General features: G+C 47.4%; 1 protein-coding gene across 1 annotated transcript in view; it reads right to left on the bottom strand.

Annotated features, from left to right (window-relative positions):
* The window catches only part of LOC118936013 (sodium- and chloride-dependent glycine transporter 2), a 58,586-nt gene that overhangs the window by 15,964 nt on the left and 22,643 nt on the right, over positions 1–19,979 (bottom strand). The window contains exons 5-10 of the mRNA XM_036932732.2: positions 16,553–16,687; positions 14,674–14,777; positions 9,894–10,018; positions 5,053–5,165; positions 4,211–4,342; positions 3,169–3,268 (exon numbers count right to left, since the gene is read on the bottom strand). Coding sequence (XP_036788627.2) covers positions 3,169–3,268; positions 4,211–4,342; positions 5,053–5,165; positions 9,894–10,018; positions 14,674–14,777; positions 16,553–16,687 — 709 coding nt within the window. The remainder of the gene's footprint in view (positions 1–3,168; positions 3,269–4,210; positions 4,343–5,052; positions 5,166–9,893; positions 10,019–14,673; positions 14,778–16,552; positions 16,688–19,979) is intronic.

The raw sequence follows: 19,979 nt of genomic DNA, 5'->3' as shown, positions 1-19,979 counted from the left end.
GGCACTGCAGAGTGCTCTGTCCTGACCCCTCTTCCTCTGGGCATCTGTCCTGCACACGTGTCCTGCTTTCCAAGGGACACCTTGCATTCGCTTTTAGCTTATAGCAGGTTGTTATCTCTTTTTTGTTTTGAAATACAGTTAGAGTTAGATAGACTTCCAGGAAGACACAGTGACTCTAAGGTACAAGTCTGTTAAGAAGATTGTTCCTACACCAAACTTAGGAGTTCCACTTCTCAACCTGGATCCCTCAGCGACAGATATTGGCCTTTGAGGAATGTTAACTTGAGAACCTGAATCGGCTATTTCAAGCTAAAGAGAAAACTTGAAACTTACACCAACCATATTTTAAGTATTTGAATGACACCCTCTAGAAGCTACAGTCTGCAGACCATGAGAACAAAGAAGAAAACACAAATCACTGCCACTCACTTGCACATTTTTAAAATTCTGCAGCCAGGGCAGGAATGCATCAAATCGGTCAGATTCATTTTCATTCTTCACAGTTCATGTTCAACCGCCTAAAACTAACCATGGAGCAGTCTGGGGCTTCATCAGCTCCATAAAGAGTGCACTGTCCTCTGGGGTGTAACTTACAAAGCTGTGCAGGCTTCTCCTTTCGCTGCTTGACGATTATGTTAGCTTATGTCAAATATTTGTTCTCAAGTTTCATTTCTTAAAATTCTACCAAGGTGCAAGTTGGAGGTTCACACCCACAGTCAACACTGCAGGAGTCAAGTTCAACCTGAGCTCAGCACAGAGTCGACCTGGCTCCGGAGGCTGGCCCAGCGCCAGCCCTTAGGGACCAGGTGATTTCCTGGGTGGTCCCTAGGAAAATCAGAACAGCCCGGGGACTGGAGCACTCAGGGTTTATTTTTCCAGAACCAAACTTCTACTACCAGATTTACGTTGGAGGTAGGGAAGGAAGCTATTTAACTCCTAAAAATAAAAATGTTAAAGGTTTCTATTTTAATGATGCTGGTAAACTACACCAAACAGCCTCATTTTATAGGAAAGGACTGTGCTAATGGGCCTTTTGTGGCAGTTAAAGTGACAACATAGAGTGGAAGAAATCAATGAAATGCTACCTGCACTGGGCCCGTTCTTTCCTGACTTTGCCAACAGACCGTGGCAACTTCAGCTTGCCTGTGGACCCACGAGGGGTTGAGTTTCCAAAAGACGGCAGGTTTGGAAGCCTCCCCTTGCCTCTCCATGGCAAAGCCTTTGGTATTGTTAGGCAGAAAGACAGAAATGAATGGGATGGAAAGGAGAGAGGGACCCCCAAAGATGACTCAGGGAGTTGATCAAACAGAACCAGAAAGCCAGAAATGACTCAGAGAGTTAGTCAGATGAAGCCACAGGGTCCAAGATTGACTCAGGAAATGTCCAGGGTCCCCCCAGATGAGAAACATCAGAGGCACAGGCACAGCACAGCCCCTGTCCCCATTTCACCAAGCAGAACAAGCCTAGAGAGCTGACAGCTGTCAATCAAGGACCTCTCTGCCCTGCCAAAATAAAAGAAGCCTCAGAATGAGCATCCACGCCTGCTTGTCTTATCTTAGGCAGTCGTGCTCTGCTACTCTATGCACAGTGTATTAAAGCCTACTTTGCTTTCTTGACTTTGGTCTCTTGTCTCACTATATCTGACTTCCCTGTGGCACTGAGCTGAGTCCTTTCCTTTCCCAACAGTATCTGGGCAGAAAATCAAGATTCACTGTGGCAGGCACTGGGGTCCTGCCACTCTCTGCTCAGTAGAAAGCTCTCTGAGGCCTCACCCGAACTCACAGCAGGCCTTCAAGTGCAGCATCACTGCAGGCTCCAGGCAGTCTCATCAGCCCCAAGTGCTGGCAGCTTGGCCTCTGATCCCATCAGGGCAGCTGGCATGTCTGCCCACTTCTCTGCCCACAGACTGAACTCTCCCTGCAGTGGGGATGTGATCACCAGTCTGAGACAAATCCCCCTTCTACCCACACTCAAAAATAACTTTGGGATCTTCCTGTTTCTGGGGCACCCTAGATTTACACCAGAAAATTCTGTTTTACATCTTGATCCCACCCCTGCCACCTCCACTTTAATGATTTTTTCAGGAAAAAGAAGCTGTTGAGCACCTGTTGGGTGGGAGGCTAACAATTACACTACAAGCAAGATGCTCACATAAGGATAGCTGGCAGTTAGGATGAGCTCTGCTGGGCCCCCAGCTTAAAAGGTGAAACACTGCAGAGCTGTCTGTCCTGACCCCTCTTCCTCTGGACCTCTGTCCTTCACACATATCCTGCATCCCAAGCGATAGCCTGCATTTGCTTTTAACTTACAGCAGATTGCTCTTTTTTGTTTTGAAATACTGTCAGATAGTCTAAACTAGCACTTTTCACCTTCCTGGAATTTGCTACATAGGCCATATCTATATTAGGGAGGTCTTAGTCTAGGAACGGGTCTGAGCAGGCTTCCAGGCACAAAGAAGTCACTAGTCTTGAACCCAGAAGGGCTCGCTGGTGCTGACTGGCAGTGCACACAGAGGCCTAGAGGCCCCGCTGAGACTGTCAAACACAAACACCTCCACACAAAGGGCAAGATGGCATCTGTTGACTGACCATTCCTATTGTTCTTGATAATGGCCACACTGATTATGGGATGCAGGTCACTGTGGTGATGGTAGGAAGGGCTAAACTATAAGGAAATTGGAAGTTCATTCCTGGGAAAAGCTGTGATTGAGATCTTGCATCCCCGGCTCCCATCATGTTAATAAAATTCCCTAAGGATCTGTGAGCGTGGAGGTCTCTTCTCATTGCAGTATCTGGGGACCAGCTGTGGAGCTACACCCCCCTCAAGCCACATGGGGACTGCAGCCACCAAGACCAGAAAATAATTTTATACCTGCAAAATAGCCTTCTCCTTCATGTGGCCATTGTCCTTAACTGGTTACATACCAGGCCATACCCAACCCATGGTCCTAGAAGTTTCTGACACAAAGATTTCTGAGTTTCACCATCAGCCACTTTTGTTTCTCTAGTAAATTTGGATCACAGTGGTCCTGAGGCAAGTTCAGAAATAAAGATACAGTTTCCTATGTTTCCTAAATAGTTGCAATTAAGCTGTTATATTGTCTTATTAAATATGGAAAGCCCACTTGCCAGGGGTGCAACTAACTATGCACACTAAATTCTACCTTACCATACACATAGGAGATCCCCACGAGCTCAAAAATGGCAATGATGACAAGGGCATAGGAGGCAGCATATGTGTCCACAAGCTGAAACATGTAAATTCCACCCTAGGAGGAAAGAGAAAGAGCCGTCAGTGGGTGTGGATCTAGGCCCTTTGTCCACTTCTAACAGTCAGTCCTTCCATCCTGAAGAGAAGCAGGGGCACCCAGGAGTCAGAGGATCTCCCCTCCCCGAGACAGCAGGAACCTAGGCCTGGTCTGGTATGCAAGCTGGGGCCTTACCATGTCAGCAAGCAGGCCCATGAGAGACTTGGCCTACCAATACAGTAAGCACAGAAAAGTGATCTAACATCTTAATCTTAAAAGGCAAAGGTCAGCACCTGAAGATGTATATGTGAGCAGCCACACTGCTTCATTTTTGCCTTAAGCAATAATCATTCCTGCCGTATATCTACATTTGGCTGACCTTCATGTGACCTTTAAGTCATTTCTCACGTATCCCTCTGAATCTTTACCTCACTCTTTAAGCTTCTCTCCATTAGATGAGGCTCAGAGACCACCTTATTCCAATCCATCATTTCACAGATGGAGAAACTAAGGCCCAAAGTGATGACTTGCTCAAGGTCACAGAGAGGGCAAAAGTAATATATATACTGAGTGAGTTAACAGCCAATTTACCAAAACACTCGGGACTAGAAGGAACTCAAGTGGCTATAAACTCTCCTGCTTGGCAAGTGTCAGCGGGGAATCTCTGTGGTCAGTATGTTTGGATTCTCACGTATTCTATTTCCCCAAAGTAGAACACACCTGCCTTGTTGGCTCAAGAGGGCTACATCTCAATTACAAAGATGCTAGAACGAGTACTAGCAGCCAAGGTGACATATTTCCCTCTCTGGTCAGAATCCCTAAAGAACCGGCACCATCTGTGCAGAAATGGCTGTGATCTGGCTCTTGGTATGGGGTCTGAGGGCTCTCAGGGTAAAGGGACAGACAGACACCAGGCCCCCTCCCCCACCCCCACCCCAGGCCTGTGCCCAGCAGGCAGCTGACCTGAGTGATCATCGGAAAGCCCATAATGAAGAAGCAGACGCAGCAGCCCAGGGTGAAGACCGGCTTGTGCGTGCGCAGATACTTGGGGAACTCATCCGAGATGGAGGTCACTATGGTCTCGATGGTGGCAAACTGCAAAGGTGCCAGAAAAGGGGCATCTGAGACAAACCACCCAGCCCAGGGAGCTCCAGCGGGGAGGCGGTGTCTGTATGGGGTCTGGTCTGCAGAATTGCATTCTCTTGTCCTAAAAGGCCTTGTTGGGGTCCAACCCACAAGGCCAGCGAGGAAAATCCAAGCAGGGTTTCCCAGCCACTGTATCGCCAGCCGCCAGACACTGCACTCCTGCTCAGCCATCAGGACATTTGAAGCTTCACTGGGTATTCATGAGATGTAAATTCCTCTCCTCTAGTTTACCTTGAATCTGATCTTCTACTTGAGGAAAAACCCTGTTTGCACCCAATATTAAACTCCGAGCACCTGTCAGCATGATTTGTGGGAGTCTCAGCCCCAGACAGCAATTTCCGTAAAATTGACTTCATATTATTCTCCCTTATCCAGCCCCCTTGAATTTATGTTGGCAAAATAACACCAAAGCAGAAAGTACACAGTCTATTATGGAGAATGGGGGTGGGGGTGGGGAGTTCTTCTTTGCACTATCATGAGTCACCCACAAAGACAAGGCTATTATTGTGAGCCCTGCACAGGTACCTCCCTGTCCCCACATCACTCAGGGAAATGCCTAGGTACTGCTAAGCCCACCCCCCACTGCAGGCTGAATGCGCACACAGAGAGGGGGTCTTCAGAAGGAGCTTGGGGCAGGGATTGAAAGGGAAGGGACTTACCATAGTGTCAAGTCCAAGAGTGAGGAGCATCAGGAAGAAGATGATGGCCCAGAATGGAGAGAGGGGCAGCCTAGTTAAGGCTTCAGGATAAACCACAAATGCGATGCCTGGCCCTGGAAGAACAAGGCAGATGATTGCAGACAGGCCCAGCCCCAGGGCCATTCTTCCTGGAAGCCCCACAGGGCCCTTTCTCCAGAGATCCTCATATGTTTCTGATTATATGCTGCTTCCACTGGCTGTTGTTTGTTTATTCATCTCTTTCCATTTCCCCAGTTAGACCTCAAGCTCTTTGAAGGGAAGGACTTGGTCCTAAAGGGGAATTAGGTTCCCACCTCAGGAAACTCAGAGGAGAGGCTCAAAAATAGTGCCAAAGCAGAGACTCAGACTCCAAGGCCAGGAGGTGTCCCATGCAAACAAACGAATGTACTAATCACCCTCTAGAACAGCGCCTCTCAGCCAAGGGGGATTTGGCCCCCGGGGACATTTGGCAACTTCTGGACACATTTCTGATTCTTACAACAGGGGTGGATGGTGTGATTACTGACACCTAGTGGGCAGAGGCCAGGGATTCTGCTGAATGTCCCTCCATGCACGGACTGTCCCCACACAAATCACCTGACCCACATGTCAGCAGTGCCGAGGTTGCTCGACAGGTCAGAAGGTGCGCACAATGACAACACCCCCGTCACCTCCCTTCCCCCTATTCATCCTCCAGGAGAAGCCATTTGCCCAGGACATGAATCTATCCAACGCTTTAGGACCTTGCCTGACAAAGGCTTCGTAAAAATGGGGTTACAAACATCAGTCCACAGGTGATTGGTTGGGGGAGATGGAGCAGTGAAGCATAGTGTAAGGGTTAAGAGAGTTTGTGCTGTAATGACTGGAGAGATCTGGGTCCAAATCCGGTCCCTATGACTTACCAGCTGTGCAATCCTCAACACGTTATTTAATTTCTATAAGCCTTAACTTTGCCCATTTGTAAAATGGGGATAAATAGTAGTACCTCACAGGGTGTTCATGAGAAACTAGTGCCTCAATAGCACTCACAGAATATGAGCCTTTATTATGCATGGACAATGACCTTGGAAATGAGTGGTACTGATTCAGGTTTTCTCATGAATACTGCCCATGGTCCTCGTGAAGGATGTCTGAGCTAGCGTTTTCTCTGCTACCATGAAGTCCTACCAGCTGTTCCTACTTGCCTCATGACCTCACTGGGAATATTACTGTGACCCAAGATGGCCAAAGACCTGGAAGTTGTTCATTTCCTTGTAAGGAGAAAACTAAGTGATGAAGGGCAGAGACAAGTGAATGGGGGGATAGTCCACAGCCGATACTGCAGCACCTGGAGTTTTTATAACTCAAGCATAACAGTGCTCGTTGAAGCTGGAATTTATCAGGTTGTTAGTTCCTAATGTTGCCAAGGGCCTTGGGGTATTTAAAATATAAAGCCTTGAATGCCTCAGATACCCCCGTTTTACGCATTCTTGAGCAGACAGCAGACCCAGCCTCTGAAGGCTCCCTGTGTGCACCATAAAAGAAAAGTTTGTACTAAAACTACAGTTCAAAATAGGTCTCAAATGCAGAACACAGAGGGGCTCTGGCAACACTGGGGCCCGTAAGGTGGACAAGAAGGTCTTGAAATGGCCACAGCTGGAAACCCTCGACTAATGGCTTCCACAGGATTTGGTCCTTTGGGCTTTGCTGATTTTTTCCAGGGGGGATATGATTTCAAAATACTCAGCCTGCTTCAATTTCAGCTGCCTCCCTAAAGTACACACGTGAAGGCATTATTTTCAACAAATGATTTATCCAAGCTGGCTGGGGAGTGGATGTTTAAAATACCCTTTTATATTATTTTGTAAAGTTTAGATTTTTCTTTTTCTGGAGAGATGGACTGTCTGAGCTGCAGGGAGTTTTCCCCAGATAGAGTCCACATGTCTGGTAGGACAGAGGCTGAGGCTTGCTTCTCTCATCTCCTGCGGGGAGGCAGTCTTCCCCGTGGCTGAAGTGCAGGCTCCATTCCCCAACGGACTAGAAAATTGGCTCTGCCTCTTACTAGCTGAGGGAGCCTTGGTGAGCCTTGTTCTCTCTGCATAAATCTGTTTCCTTATCTGTACAATGGAGATAATAGTATCCACTGTCATAGAGCTTCTGTGAGAAGCTTAAATATGTCAATACAAACAAAGGGCTCAGAACAGTACCTGGGCATAGTGAGAACTCAGCAAGCAATGGCCATTATTATATTTCCCACAAGAAGGGATCAAAGGGATCTGCATGCCAGCAACCTGCACAGGGCCCCCAGAGACCTACAGTGACAGCCTCATTTATCCTAGATTGCCACAGCAGGAGTGGCCCCTCTGAACCTATTACGAATGGATGAGCTCTCAAAGGACACACCTCCTGAACTCCTGTGCCTTCGAAGGAGTGGTTGGCATCCTGGTGACAGACAGATGGCTGGATGTGAGGGAACCGAGGCAGCACCTCCTAGTGTTGGTCGCCAGAGTCGCCACCTCAGCCTGGGAAGGTTAAGGGCACCACACTCGTCTGTGCTCATCTTCCCTGGTCTGCCCCCGCCTGTTCGGTGTCAGATGAGCACTGTGCTAGGGCTTTGGGTTGGATTCTGACCACAAGTTGCTGCTCTACAGGCAGTAATGAAGATGGCGGGAGGCAACACTAAAAGGCTGACTTCCTGGGAAGTACTTTTTCTGCAGCAGATACCTGAGAAGAACAGGCCCCCCAAAACCCTGATGTGGTTGAGATTTGGGGTAATGACTTTGACCAAAAATACCTCCCTTAGAAAAAAACACTAAACAAAATAGAATAGTGTTAGGCCATTAAACAAAATCTGTTTTGGACTAAAGACCAAAATGTAGTTACTAATTTGGGGTCAGCAAAAATGTACTGAAAAGTCTATATGCCAGTGATGCCCAGCTAGGAAGGGGTGGGCATTTAATGCAGGCCTGACCCCAAACCTCTGTCCTGACTTCTGCAGAGCCTCCATGATACCAGGGGAAATCAGATAAGCCTGCAAGCCGCATATTAAAATATGCAAATTCAGGTGTGCAGGGAAAGCTGGGCAGAGGGGTCTGGGAGAAGGCCTCATGGGCCACTGCCCCTCCCCTGTGGGAAATGAGGCCCACAGTCCTTGTGCTGGTGACAGTGAGAAGTTACCAAGTATTACCAGGACATGTAGGAACCTCTTAGAAGTGCTCTTCTCCCTGTTAAGATCAGAGGAAGTGAAAAATACCTGGAAGGGGAAGTTTGAAGGGAAACATGGGCAATTGTCTGATGCTTTTATGTAAAGAAAAAACCAAACTCTATTTGGGTTTTAGCGACATGTGTTCCCAAATCCCTTTCCTGGGGCAGGCAAGCGCTCAGAAGAGTTAACGGATGTGATCCCTGTTTCAGGAATGACTCTCTGGCAACAGGGCTCACAGTGAGCTCTGTAACATCACAGAAATAACAAAACACCTCAAATCTCCTAGAAAGTGGGGCAGGACCTCCCTGTTCCAGCCACTCTTCTGGGAGGAAATGAGGACAGCAAGGGGTGGCATATGCACCCCTAAGGACAGAGCCTTCTCTCTGTTCTCCATCCCCTCTCCTCCCTAAGGAGTTGAAAATTCTGAACGAGGGAGGCGCATTTGCTTTGCTCCAGGGACCCTCTAAATTAGCCCACTGCTGCAGAAACAAAATCCCTGGGGGTTAGCATGCTCTCTCCATGGAGCGATAATTAACCCCGGGGAACATGCTGGCGCCTTAACTCTTGGGGGTTCACGGTGCACCATCAGCATCACAGGAGCAGTAATTAATTATCCTTGGGGAGCCAGAAGACAGCCGGCAGCCCACCGAGAAGGTGACATTTCTAGGGCTTGGTTCTCTCGCATGACCTGAGCCGTTATCTGATAACTGCAGTGAGCTCCTTGAAGAAAGATAAGTGCACAGGGGAGCTACTCAAAGGGACATACTCTGGATTGTCCAGGGTCACAGTCCTGTCCCCAGAGCCCCAAACATGTCCCGGCACCAAAGCATCCCATAGATATCTGATAGGCTATAGTCCCAATGAAATTCCTTAATCATCAAAACTTTCAATGCTCAAATTCTTTGTAGAATAAGGGTAGGTGGAAATAAAGTGTTAAATAAAAATATTAAACACTCTATAAAATGCTGTGCCAGAAATATGGATTAAGGGAGATAAAAATGAAAACTCTCTGTAAACTTGAAAGTACCATACAAACACTAAACATTAACATAGAGATCACTCAGGTAAAGAGTAAACATTTATTCTACACCCCTCCCACCACCATCACCCAACCTTTCCATCCACTGGGAAAAAAAAACTGCAGGTCTGCATTGCTAACTAAGCAGAAGGCCCTGAGTGCACATCTGACCTCACAACCAGGAAGGTGCTTTGTCAGGAAAGACTGCTCTGAAGTCAGAGCTCTTAGTAGGCATTAGAACTCGTTCTCTACAGAGCCCTCTGCAAGGCATGCCATCTCGCAGCAGGCTATGCCCCATACCTAACAGGTGTAACAGATACAGACCTTACTTACTGAGGCTGGAGCTGAAATGAGACAGAAAAAAGAAACAAAGGCGAGAAAAGGGAAGCACAAAAGCAACGTGTATAGCAACCCCTCTGCTTAGGGACGGGCCAGCTCCGGTCCTGCATGAGCTTCCCACTAGGGTTTATCTTGGTCCCCCCACAACGGGGCACCTGGGCTGCCCCACCTTCCATCCTGCCCCAGCCAGAAGGCCAACTTCCCAAGCACAGTGTAAATTAGGAGTTCACAAGGTGAGCCTGGAACCTGTCTTGCAAGAGCCGGGTGACAACTGCACTGTACCTTGGTCCGCTACGTTCTCAATGTTGACCTTGCGCTCGTTGGCCATGAAGCCAATCACTGAGAAGATGACGAAGCCAGCAAAGATGCTCGTGGCACTGTTGGTGCAGGTCACAATCAGAGTGTCCCTGGGAGGAGGGGACGAGAGGTTGCTGTTAGGTATGCTTTGTGAGTAGGACACATCGGTGTGTCTGTGCACATGTGCATGTCTGTACATGTCCATTTCTAAACATAGTCACTAGGTGCTGGCCTTGTTTTCTCTAGGAAGGGAACCAGCCATCCTGACCACAGACTCTCTTGGGCTGGTTTGAAAAGCCCCAAAAAGGTCTCCCCTAACTGCCTGTTCCAGGCCTCTGAATCAAAGCTCTGGCTCCAGTCTCCCCTCACGGTAGCGGCAGGGGTAAGTCTGTCCATCAGAGCAGAAATTGAGGGAATGGGGCCTTTTGGGGACTGCAGGATGGGACCCATGTATAATAGAAGCGAAGGGGCCATGACATGCCACTAAGGTGTGAGGACAGCCTGGGGTTGGGGCACAGGCCCAGAAGGGCAAGGGGGCAGGTGGGGAAGAGACCAGGCTCTGCCTGCACCCCGGCACCCTCTGCTGGCTCCACGGCTGCGGTTCCCAGCCTGCCAGGTCCAGCCATCCTAGACTCGGAGAAGTCACAGCCAAAGGGAGCTTCAGGGCCAAATACAAATTCTGCTTCTCCCATTTGTTGGAGGCTTTCTTTCCATTCTAATTTCAGTTGATGGCGAGGACCCCACTTCCCTCACAGGTCCCTGTGGGGACAGAGCCATCTGATGCCTGCACAGCGCAGAGCCTGGTCAGGGCAAGTGCTCAGTAAACAGCCGGCCTGTCCAGCCCCTTGGCTACTGATGAAGAAACTGAGACCCGGGGGAAGGTGATGGGCTAATTAACAGTTGGTCAGGATTTGAATCCAAACTTCCTGCCTCTCAGCCCCGTGTTCTTTCTGCCATACCACCCAGACTCATTTCTAAGGAAGCACAGAGCAATGCTTACCCCTTTCATACTAAATTCAATGAGCAGCTATGACCAAAAAAGGTCAGATACCTTAGCCTGGCAGCCCATCCATCATGCGCTGACTTGTGTACCCCCAAAATTTATATGCTGAAATCCTAACCCCCAGTTCTTCAGAATGTGACCGTATTTGGACATAAGAGCTTCAAACAGGTAATTAAATTAAAAGGAAGTCATTAGGGCCCTAATCCAATATGCCTTTGCCTTTATAAGAAGACACACACACAGAGACATCTAAATCCAGGGAGAGAGGCCTCAGAAGGTATCAACCTCATCAACACCTTGATCTTGGAATTCTAGCCTCTAGAACGATGAGAAAATTAACTTGTGTTATTTAGGCCACCTACTGGGCAGTATTTGTTATGACAGCCCCAGCCACCCACAACAGAGACTCTCTCTGATCTGGCCTCAGTTGATTCTCAGGACCCATCTCCGTTCAATCCCCACGTGCACACACCTTCTACTCCAATCCCACTGACCTGTTCCTGCCCCACATCTCCTTCACATTCCTGCTCATTCCCACCTCTAGCTGTTTCTGTTACCTGAAATATACTCCCTCCTTCCCTGCACCTGAAATGTGGCCCAATATAGATCTCTCCTCTATGAGGCCATGCCAGCCATCCCAAGCCACAGCTGAACTATAATCTTTTCCTCTTGGTTCAGAAAAATCTCACATTAATAATAAAAATAATAACGACAGTTGCCACTTATTAAACACCTACTATGTGCTAGATATTGCTCTGAGAACTTTGCACACATCATCTCTTACCTCTCAACAAAATGTCATAATCTTAATACACAGAAATCTGTGGCATTCCTATACACTAACAATGAACAAGCAGAGGGAGAAATCAGAAAAACAATATCATTCACAATACCATCAAAAAGAATAAAATACCTAGGAATAAACCTAACCAAGGAAGTGAAAGACCTATACACTGAAAACTACAAGACACTCATGAGAGAAATTAAAGAAGATACCAATAAATGGAAACACATCCCGTGCTCATGCACAGAAAGAATTAATATTGTTAAACTGGCCATCCTGCCTAAAGCAATCTACAGATTCAATGCAATCCCTATCAAAATACCTACAGCATTCTTCAGTGAATTAGAGCAAATTATTCTAAAATTCTTATGGAACTAAAAAAGACCCCAAATAGCCAAAGCAATACTGAGAAGGAAAAATAAAGCTGGGGGGATTACAACTTCAAACTCTACTACAAAGCCACAGTAATCAAGACAATTTGATACTAGCACAAGAACAGAAAAGTAGAACAATGGAACAGACTAGAGAGCCCAGATATAAACCCAACCATATATGGTCAATTAATATGTGATAAAGGAGCCATGGACATACAATGGGGAAATGACAGCCTCTTCCACAACTGGTGTTGGCAAAACTGGACGGCTACATGCAAGAGAATGAAACTGGATTATTGTTTAACCCACTACACATAGTAAACTCAAAATGGATCAAAGACCTGAATGTAAGTCATGAAACCATAAAACTCTTAGAAGACAACATAGGCAAAAATATCCTGAATATAAAATTGAGCAACTTCTTCCTGAAAGCATCTCCTTGAGCAAGGGAAACAAAAGTAAAAATGAACACATGGGACTACATCAAACTAAAAAGCTTCTGTATGGCAAAGGACACCATTAACAGAACAAAAAGGCATCCTACAGTATGGGAGAATATATTTGTAAATGACATATCCGACAAGGGGTTAACATCCAAAATATATAAAGAACTCACACGCCTCAACACCCAAAAAGCAAATAACCCAATTAAAAAATGGGTGGAGGATATGAAGAGACAATTCTCCAAAGAAGAAATTCATATGGCCAACAGACACATGAAAAGATGCTCCATGACACTAATCATTAGGGAAATGCAAATTAAAACCACAAGGAGATATCACCTCACACCAGTAAGCATGGCAGGCATTGAAAAGACTAAGAACAACAAATGCTGGCAAAGATGAGGAGAAAGGGGAACCCTCCTACACTGCTGGTGGGAATGTAAGCTAGTTCAACCATTGTGGAAAGCAATATGGAGGTTCCTCAAAAAACTAAAAATAGAAATACCATTTGACCCGGGAATCCCACTCCTTGGAATTTACCCAAAGAATACAACTTCTCAGATTAAAAAAGACATATGCACCCCTATGTTTATTGCAGCACTTTTTATAGTAGCCAAGATATGGAAGCAACCTAAGTGTCCATCAGTAGATGAATGGATAAAGAAGATGTGGTAATATATACAATGGAATACTATTCAGCCATAAGAAAGAAACAAATCCTACCATTTGCAACAACATGGATGGAGCTGGAGGACATTATGCTCAGTGAAATAAGTCAGGCAGAGAAAGACAAATGCCAAATGGTTTCTCTTATTTGTGGAGTATAACAATGAAGCAAAACTGAAGGAACAAAATGGCAACAGACTCAGAGACTCCAAGAATGAACTAGTGGTTACCAAAGGGGAGGGGTGGGGAAGGGCAGGTGGGGAGGAAGGGAGAAGGGGATTGAGGGGTATTATGTTTAGTACACATGAGGTAAAGGGTCACGGAGAAAACAGTGTAACACAGAGAAGGCAAATAGTGAATTTGTGGCATGTTACTGCACTGATGGACAGTGACTGCAATGGGGTATGGGTGGGGACTTGATAATATGGGTAAATGTAGTAACCACATTGTTTTTTCATGTGAAACCTTCACAAGAGTGTATATCGACAATACCTTAATAAAAAAAATTTTTTTTAATATCATAATCTGCATTTTGTACATGAAGAAAAATAAAGAGGCTCAGAGAAGTGAAGTATGTTTCCCAGCATCTTGGGGTTCTAGTAAATGGTGAAGTCGTAATTCAAATGCAAGGCCATCTGAACACAAGGCCCTCCTTCTTTTTGTTTTAATCAGCCAAGGGAACTGGCTGTATTTCTTACTGCTTATCCCAGGCATACTTAGCTTTCAGATGTCACCAACTCTAGGAGCTGCCAGCTTCTCCCAGGTGGAGGGCTTCGGGGTCTCAGAGCCCCTGGCCTAACACCAGACTATCCAAATGTTCTCAGTGTCGCCAAGCTTTAGAATCTTCTGGGGATCCTGTCTGGATATTAGATTCCCGAGCCTGCCCCACCTCCCGACATTCCAATTATTAGATCTGGGAGGGTTTTTTTTTTTTCAGTTTCACTGAGGTATAACTGACAAATAAAACTAATATATTTAAATGGTAGGGCATGATGATTTGCTGTATGTATACACTGTGAAAGAATTCCCACCACATCCATTAATTAGCACATCCATTAGTTAACACAGATATCACCCAGATGCTCTTTCCACTGCACCAAGCTGCCTTTCTTTTAGAGGTCTCTAGAAAAATACCTGTGGAGTGACTGAAAGACCACCCTTCATCAGTGACCATACCTATGACTGTATCTGGGAACTAGGTGGCTCACAAATGACTATCCCAGGACACAGCACAGCAACCTTCAGAGAGGCTCAGTTCCATGCCATAAAGAGCCACAGAGCCCCCACCACTGTCAGAGTCAGCTGCAGGCCAATGGAAGCCAGCAGCTAGCCCTTAGCAGGGGTTTGCACCTAGGCCAGAGGCGGCTCCCTGGCTCTAACTTCAGGTGAAGTGTGAGGATGTGACCTCAGGTGTCTAGGGCTCAGTCCACTGTCTGTCTTCAGACTCTATCTCAATGCACCAGCTATCTCTGGGACTTTAAGTGCCTCCACATACCTGTAACAGTTGTTGTGGAATTTGTTGTAAGAAGAGAGAGTGATCAGACCTCCCCATGCAGCAGATAAAGAGAAGAAAATCTGAGTGGCAGCATCTTTCCACACCTGGGAAGCAAAGGGGAGAAGACTGAAGGTCACTGAAGGAAGCTGCCCTGCGGGGGGAGAGCTGCCCAGGCCCAGTGTCACATCATTCCCCAGGGGAAAGGTACTCAGGACAAGGTGACTCTGGCATTAACTCTAGGTGAGAAACATACATCCTTTGGGCTGGAAGCCAAAAAGGCAGTAAATTACCTAGGGGATTTTAACTCCTCTCTAATCAAAGGAGAGGAATTCTAAACCACACACACATTTCATGCTTACATTTCCTACCATGTAAAATTAAACAGAAGGGAGAGCCCTCTCTTTAGCTGCATATACTCTCAAAATACAATTCGAAACAGCAAAGTATATTCATGGATATAAAATTAAAATATTTTTTAACTGACATTCCTATAGATTACAACTGCTATTAAAAATCTGTAAGTCTATAACCCCTCATCTTAGTAAAGCAACCTCTGAGCCACAACAGAGTGGATTTTGTAGTACCAATCCTTCCTGAACTTCGATAACGCCTCCTGGTTCTCTTGGTGATTTCTCTTAATTGTCCTTATAAAGTTCCAGAGGCCACTCAAGAGTTTGAGCTAGAAATGTGTATGATTCGTATGATGGCTAGCCCATAATTTTTATAAATTAAATCCAGTTGTTAAACTGTGATTTTAAAATGTACAAAGAAAAAGTTCAAGTGTGTACTGGCAAAGCCTGTGCCTACACCAACATGCATTCTCCCATACTCCTTAGTGACAAAGCTGTGATTTTATGTAAAAGCAGCCATTTGTCCAGCTAAAGGACCATCTCCCAGCATCAAAGGGAGGTGCAGCAAGGAGAGAAAAAGCATATGATTTCGTTTCTGGCCAATGAAGTGAAAAATCAATTGTGACATGGGACTTCTGGGGTTTCCTGTCTTTCAAAGAGATGGAGTGTGCCTATCTCTACCCTCCCTCACCTCTTTGTGCACCTGGAAGGCTGATATGATGGCTGGAGCTCTGGCAGCTATCCGGAGCTATTCACTGAGGATGGTGGAACAGAAAGAGAGGAGCCTGGGACACTATGGAATCACCCAACCAGTGCTTGACTATCTACCACTGGGCTGCTTTAGTGCATGAGAATGGAATAAACTTTTATTTTATTTAAGCTGCCATTATCTGGAGGTTTTCCTTTATGTGCAAACATACTCGATCTGAGACACATGTTCTTAATGCGCTTTGAAAAAGTGCATATTGCTTTAAGATGAGAAAATTCACTTCTTATTGAACAACTGCCCCCTCATTTGGAAGCTTTTGATAGAGAATTTTAGAGTAAGATGTGCCTGTAACAAATACGCAAAGAGAAAATGCAAGTACATGGTGGCCTTGTGTGGGTGTCCCAGAAGTATTCAATTGTGTCTGAGCCTTTTAAAATATAATTGCTTGTGGTTTGCCTAAGCACTGTTATTTTCCAACCAGCAAAACTCCATTTCCACGGCACTATAATTAGTAACAGATAAGTGGTATGAGGTGGCCCAAAGCTATTAAGGGGATTTCATTCTTCATTTTGGCTTCTCCTGAAGCCCCACATGTAGGTCAACTATTCTGGGAATCTGAAAACCCCCAGCTGCCCACTTCTCATTAAAGATTTTCTGAGTGTGTAACACTCCAGGATTACTAGAACCTTGTAAAAGTGAACACTGAGAAGCCCTGTGAGAGGAGGTCTCACTCTTTCTTGCAAACAGCGTCCCAAGGCCAGACCCATCCCCAGACGACGCCGCCCCCAGAGCTATGGTGTGAATGAGATCATAGGCCCACCGTGGCGTCTGTGAGTTTCTCCCACTTAGGAGTGATGAAGTACCAAATCCCAGCACCAGCTCCAGGCAGGGTGACTCCTCGGATGAGGAGGATCACGAGCACGACATAGGGGAATGTGGCCGTGAAGTACACCACCTGGAAAAAGCAGCGGACAGAGGGACTGGAATGAGCAGACCTGCATGACGTGCCTGTGCCAAAGGAGCACCCCGGAGGCCACGTGGGCTTCCGCCTGGACCCGGGCTCCCGGTGGCGATGACATCAGCGTAGTTTCCCCAAACTTTGCCAGGGCTGGGGACACAGGGAAGGCACTGGGACCAAAGCTCAATCAGAGAGAGCCAGGAATAAAGTCTCTGAGGGACTCCCAGTGCTGCGGGGCAAGCCAGCCTGCAGTTTGGAAAGCCAGGGGAGATCTCACTCCACCCAGGGCTGATGGGACACCTCTCTGAGGAGCCACCGAGGGAGAAGGGTTATGTGCTCCTCTCATCCCCAACCCCTACTGCACCCTCTGCTTGAGGCCCATAATTCCACCACTAGAGATGAATTCTTTTAGCTTAAGGATTCCATCCTTGTTTATGTAGACACCCTAAGTGAGGCAGCCGGTAAGATGGAGAGACCATGATCTTAGAATTACACACATTTAGATTCAAATAAAATCACAGCCCCAGCACTGAGTAGCAGTGAGACCTTGAACAAGCAGTTGAGCTCCGTGAATCTGTTTCCACATCTGTAAACTGGGGACCATAGCACCTTTCTTACAAAAATAATTGTGTGGGTTTATTGAGGCTCTAGCATAGTGCCTGATTTATAACAGGTGGTCATTAAGTACAGTTAAGTTCAGTAAGCATTTGCCCAGGGCTCCTGTGAGCTGGGCACTGTGCCAGGCATTGTGCATGATGATGAAGGGATCATCACCTGGGAGACCCAGAGGCAGTGCCTGAACAATCACACACAGGACAGTGTGAGGGGGTGCCGTGCTCAGCTTGGGGTCACTGAAAGATTCATAGAGATGACACATGAGCTGTATCTTAGAGGCCAAGGGCAACTTAATGGAGGTGAGGCAAGGTGGGAAGTGAAAAAAGAAAGCGGTCAGGGCAGGGGTGTGAGAGCAAAGCTCTAATCCCTCGCCATTAGGACAGCCTACAGTTGAGCCTGAGAGTGATCGGTTGGGGCAGGGTGGGGGGGCACTGGAGACAAGAGAGGACACTACGGCATGGAAGGCCTGGAATGACAGCTGAAAGATGCTCCTGGATTCTGGGCGAGAGAGAGGAACCAGAGTCAAGAAATATTTGGGAAGTAACATCAGGAGAACTTGGGGACCATGGCTGGATAGGGATGGGTAGGAGGTACTTTCCTTCCTTATTTGTCAATCAAACCTTGGGGTAAAGGAAGTATGAGGGATCGGGATTTGGTAGGTAGAGAGAAGAGCATACTGAGAGCTCTGTAGTCCCATGGTCGTGAGTTCAAATCTGATAGCCATCATGTAGAAGCGGGGCCATCTTGGCAAGTGACCTAACCTCTCTGAGTCTAGCATCCACACCAACAAAGTGATGATAACACCAGCATATTCCTCACAGGGCTGTTGGAAGAGGAGAAGGGGTCAATCCACATGAAGTGGCATAGGTCTGGAGGCTCTGAAAACGCATGTGCCACTTTAGTCTTGCCAAGGACTCACCAGTCCTAATTTAGTGACAGTGACAACCTTCAGCTGACAAGCTGGTTGCATCCCAAAAGTGCATTAAAAGACACTTGAAGGATGAGGCTAAGCTCCAACTGCAGCCCACTGAATGCTCTCTGACCTGTGGGGTGGCATATATAGCCAGCCAGGTTAGCACTCCTGGTTCAGAGCTGCACGTTAACCCCTGCAGTCTTCCATCCTGGGGCACTGGGGATACCTGCCTTCTGTCAAGGAGACAGAGGCCCTGCCACACACTGGCTGCACAGACTCCGGGGCCTGGCAAGCGGGCTTCAGAATGGCAGTGACTGGCAGGCAGTAGGATTTCAGAGGGTGAGGACTGATTCAGGACTTGTAGGGGATGCGTTGAGGGAAAGGGCTGAAATAAAAATAGAACTTTTGGGATCCTTTCATTAAGCTTGTGGAGTCTACCAGTAAACATGACAAAGACCCCTGCCTTCAAATAGTGCACATTCTAGCTGGGGAGATAGACAACCAGTAGTAATCCTAACAGCATCATGTGCAGCATATGGAAGGTGATGTGTGCACTGGAAAAAAGAAACAGTAGGGCAGAGTGGAGGCGGGTGGGCCGTGTTGGGAAGGCGATTGGGAAAATGGCCACACTGAGAAGCTGGCCAGGACTTGAAGGAAGTGAATGAGCTAAGGGATATCTGGGAGAACGTTCTAAGCCCGGGGAACCAGCTGGAGTAAAGGTCCCAAGAGGCCAGAGTGCCTGACTTCTAGAAAAAGCAAGGAGGCCAGCATGGCTGTGGGGAGCACGGGTAGGAGAGGAGGTCAGGAAGGCGGGGTGACAGTAGGAAGAGGTCACCCAGAGCCTGGTGAGGCCTTTACCCTGGTGAGAGGGGGGGCTCCCGCAGGGATCCCGGCAGAGGAGCAGCAGGAACTGACATTCTAACCCGACGTGCTTGCTATGTTGTAAGTACACTGCAGAGGGGCAGGAGAAGCAGGGACAGCAGTTGGGAGGCCGTGGCTGCAATACAGGCAAGGCACAGTGAGGCCTCCAGCCTGGGTGGTTCAGTGGAGTGGGGAAAGACAGTCAGACACTGGATGGATTTTGCAGGAAGAGCCAAGAGAATTTCCAGGCCGATTCAATGTGGGATGAGAGAGAGAGGAGTCAAGGATGACCCCAAAGCTTTTGGCCCCAGTAAATGGTAGGGTGGTGTTGCCATCAGCTGAAATGGGACAGGTTGCAGGCTAAGAAAGGATGATGAGTTATTTATTCCTCTAAACCCAGTTACTTGTCAAAGCCAAAGCCTTTCTTGCAACAGACTGGGGATGGGGTGGTCTCCTTCCCTCTGCCCTGCTACCTCCACTGACCAGGGGTCTCTTTCCTGCCCCCCGCGCCCTGCCTCCTTGCCCTGAGGAGGGTGAATTACAAGGGACTGTGGGGGCAGGCAGCCCTCCAAAGCTACTTCTCTCCTTCCTGTTAAGTGAAGCCCTTCCACACACAGACATTATGAAACCCAAAGGCATCTGCCATCTCAGGGTGGCCCAGGCTGTCCTCGCATCTGTCGGATGGGGCTGGGGACAGGAAATGCTACAAGGGCAGGCAATGTCCCTGGCCAGTTTGCGCTCCCCACCCACCAAGGCAGTAGGTGCAGGATGACAAGTAAGAAATGTCCTTTCACCTCCTGACCATGGTGGGGCTGCTGGGAAGTGAGGATGGAAGCGGGTGAGGGAGAGATGACCTAGGTAGCCGGAGCCTGCAGGAAGAAAACCCCAGGGGGCACCCGT

Source organism: Manis pentadactyla, chromosome 9 (assembly GCF_030020395.1).
Source record: "Manis pentadactyla isolate mManPen7 chromosome 9, mManPen7.hap1, whole genome shotgun sequence".
In the NCBI taxonomy this organism is placed as follows: domain Eukaryota; kingdom Metazoa; phylum Chordata; class Mammalia; order Pholidota; family Manidae; genus Manis; species Manis pentadactyla.
This window is presented reverse-complemented; position numbering and strand designations above follow the sequence as displayed.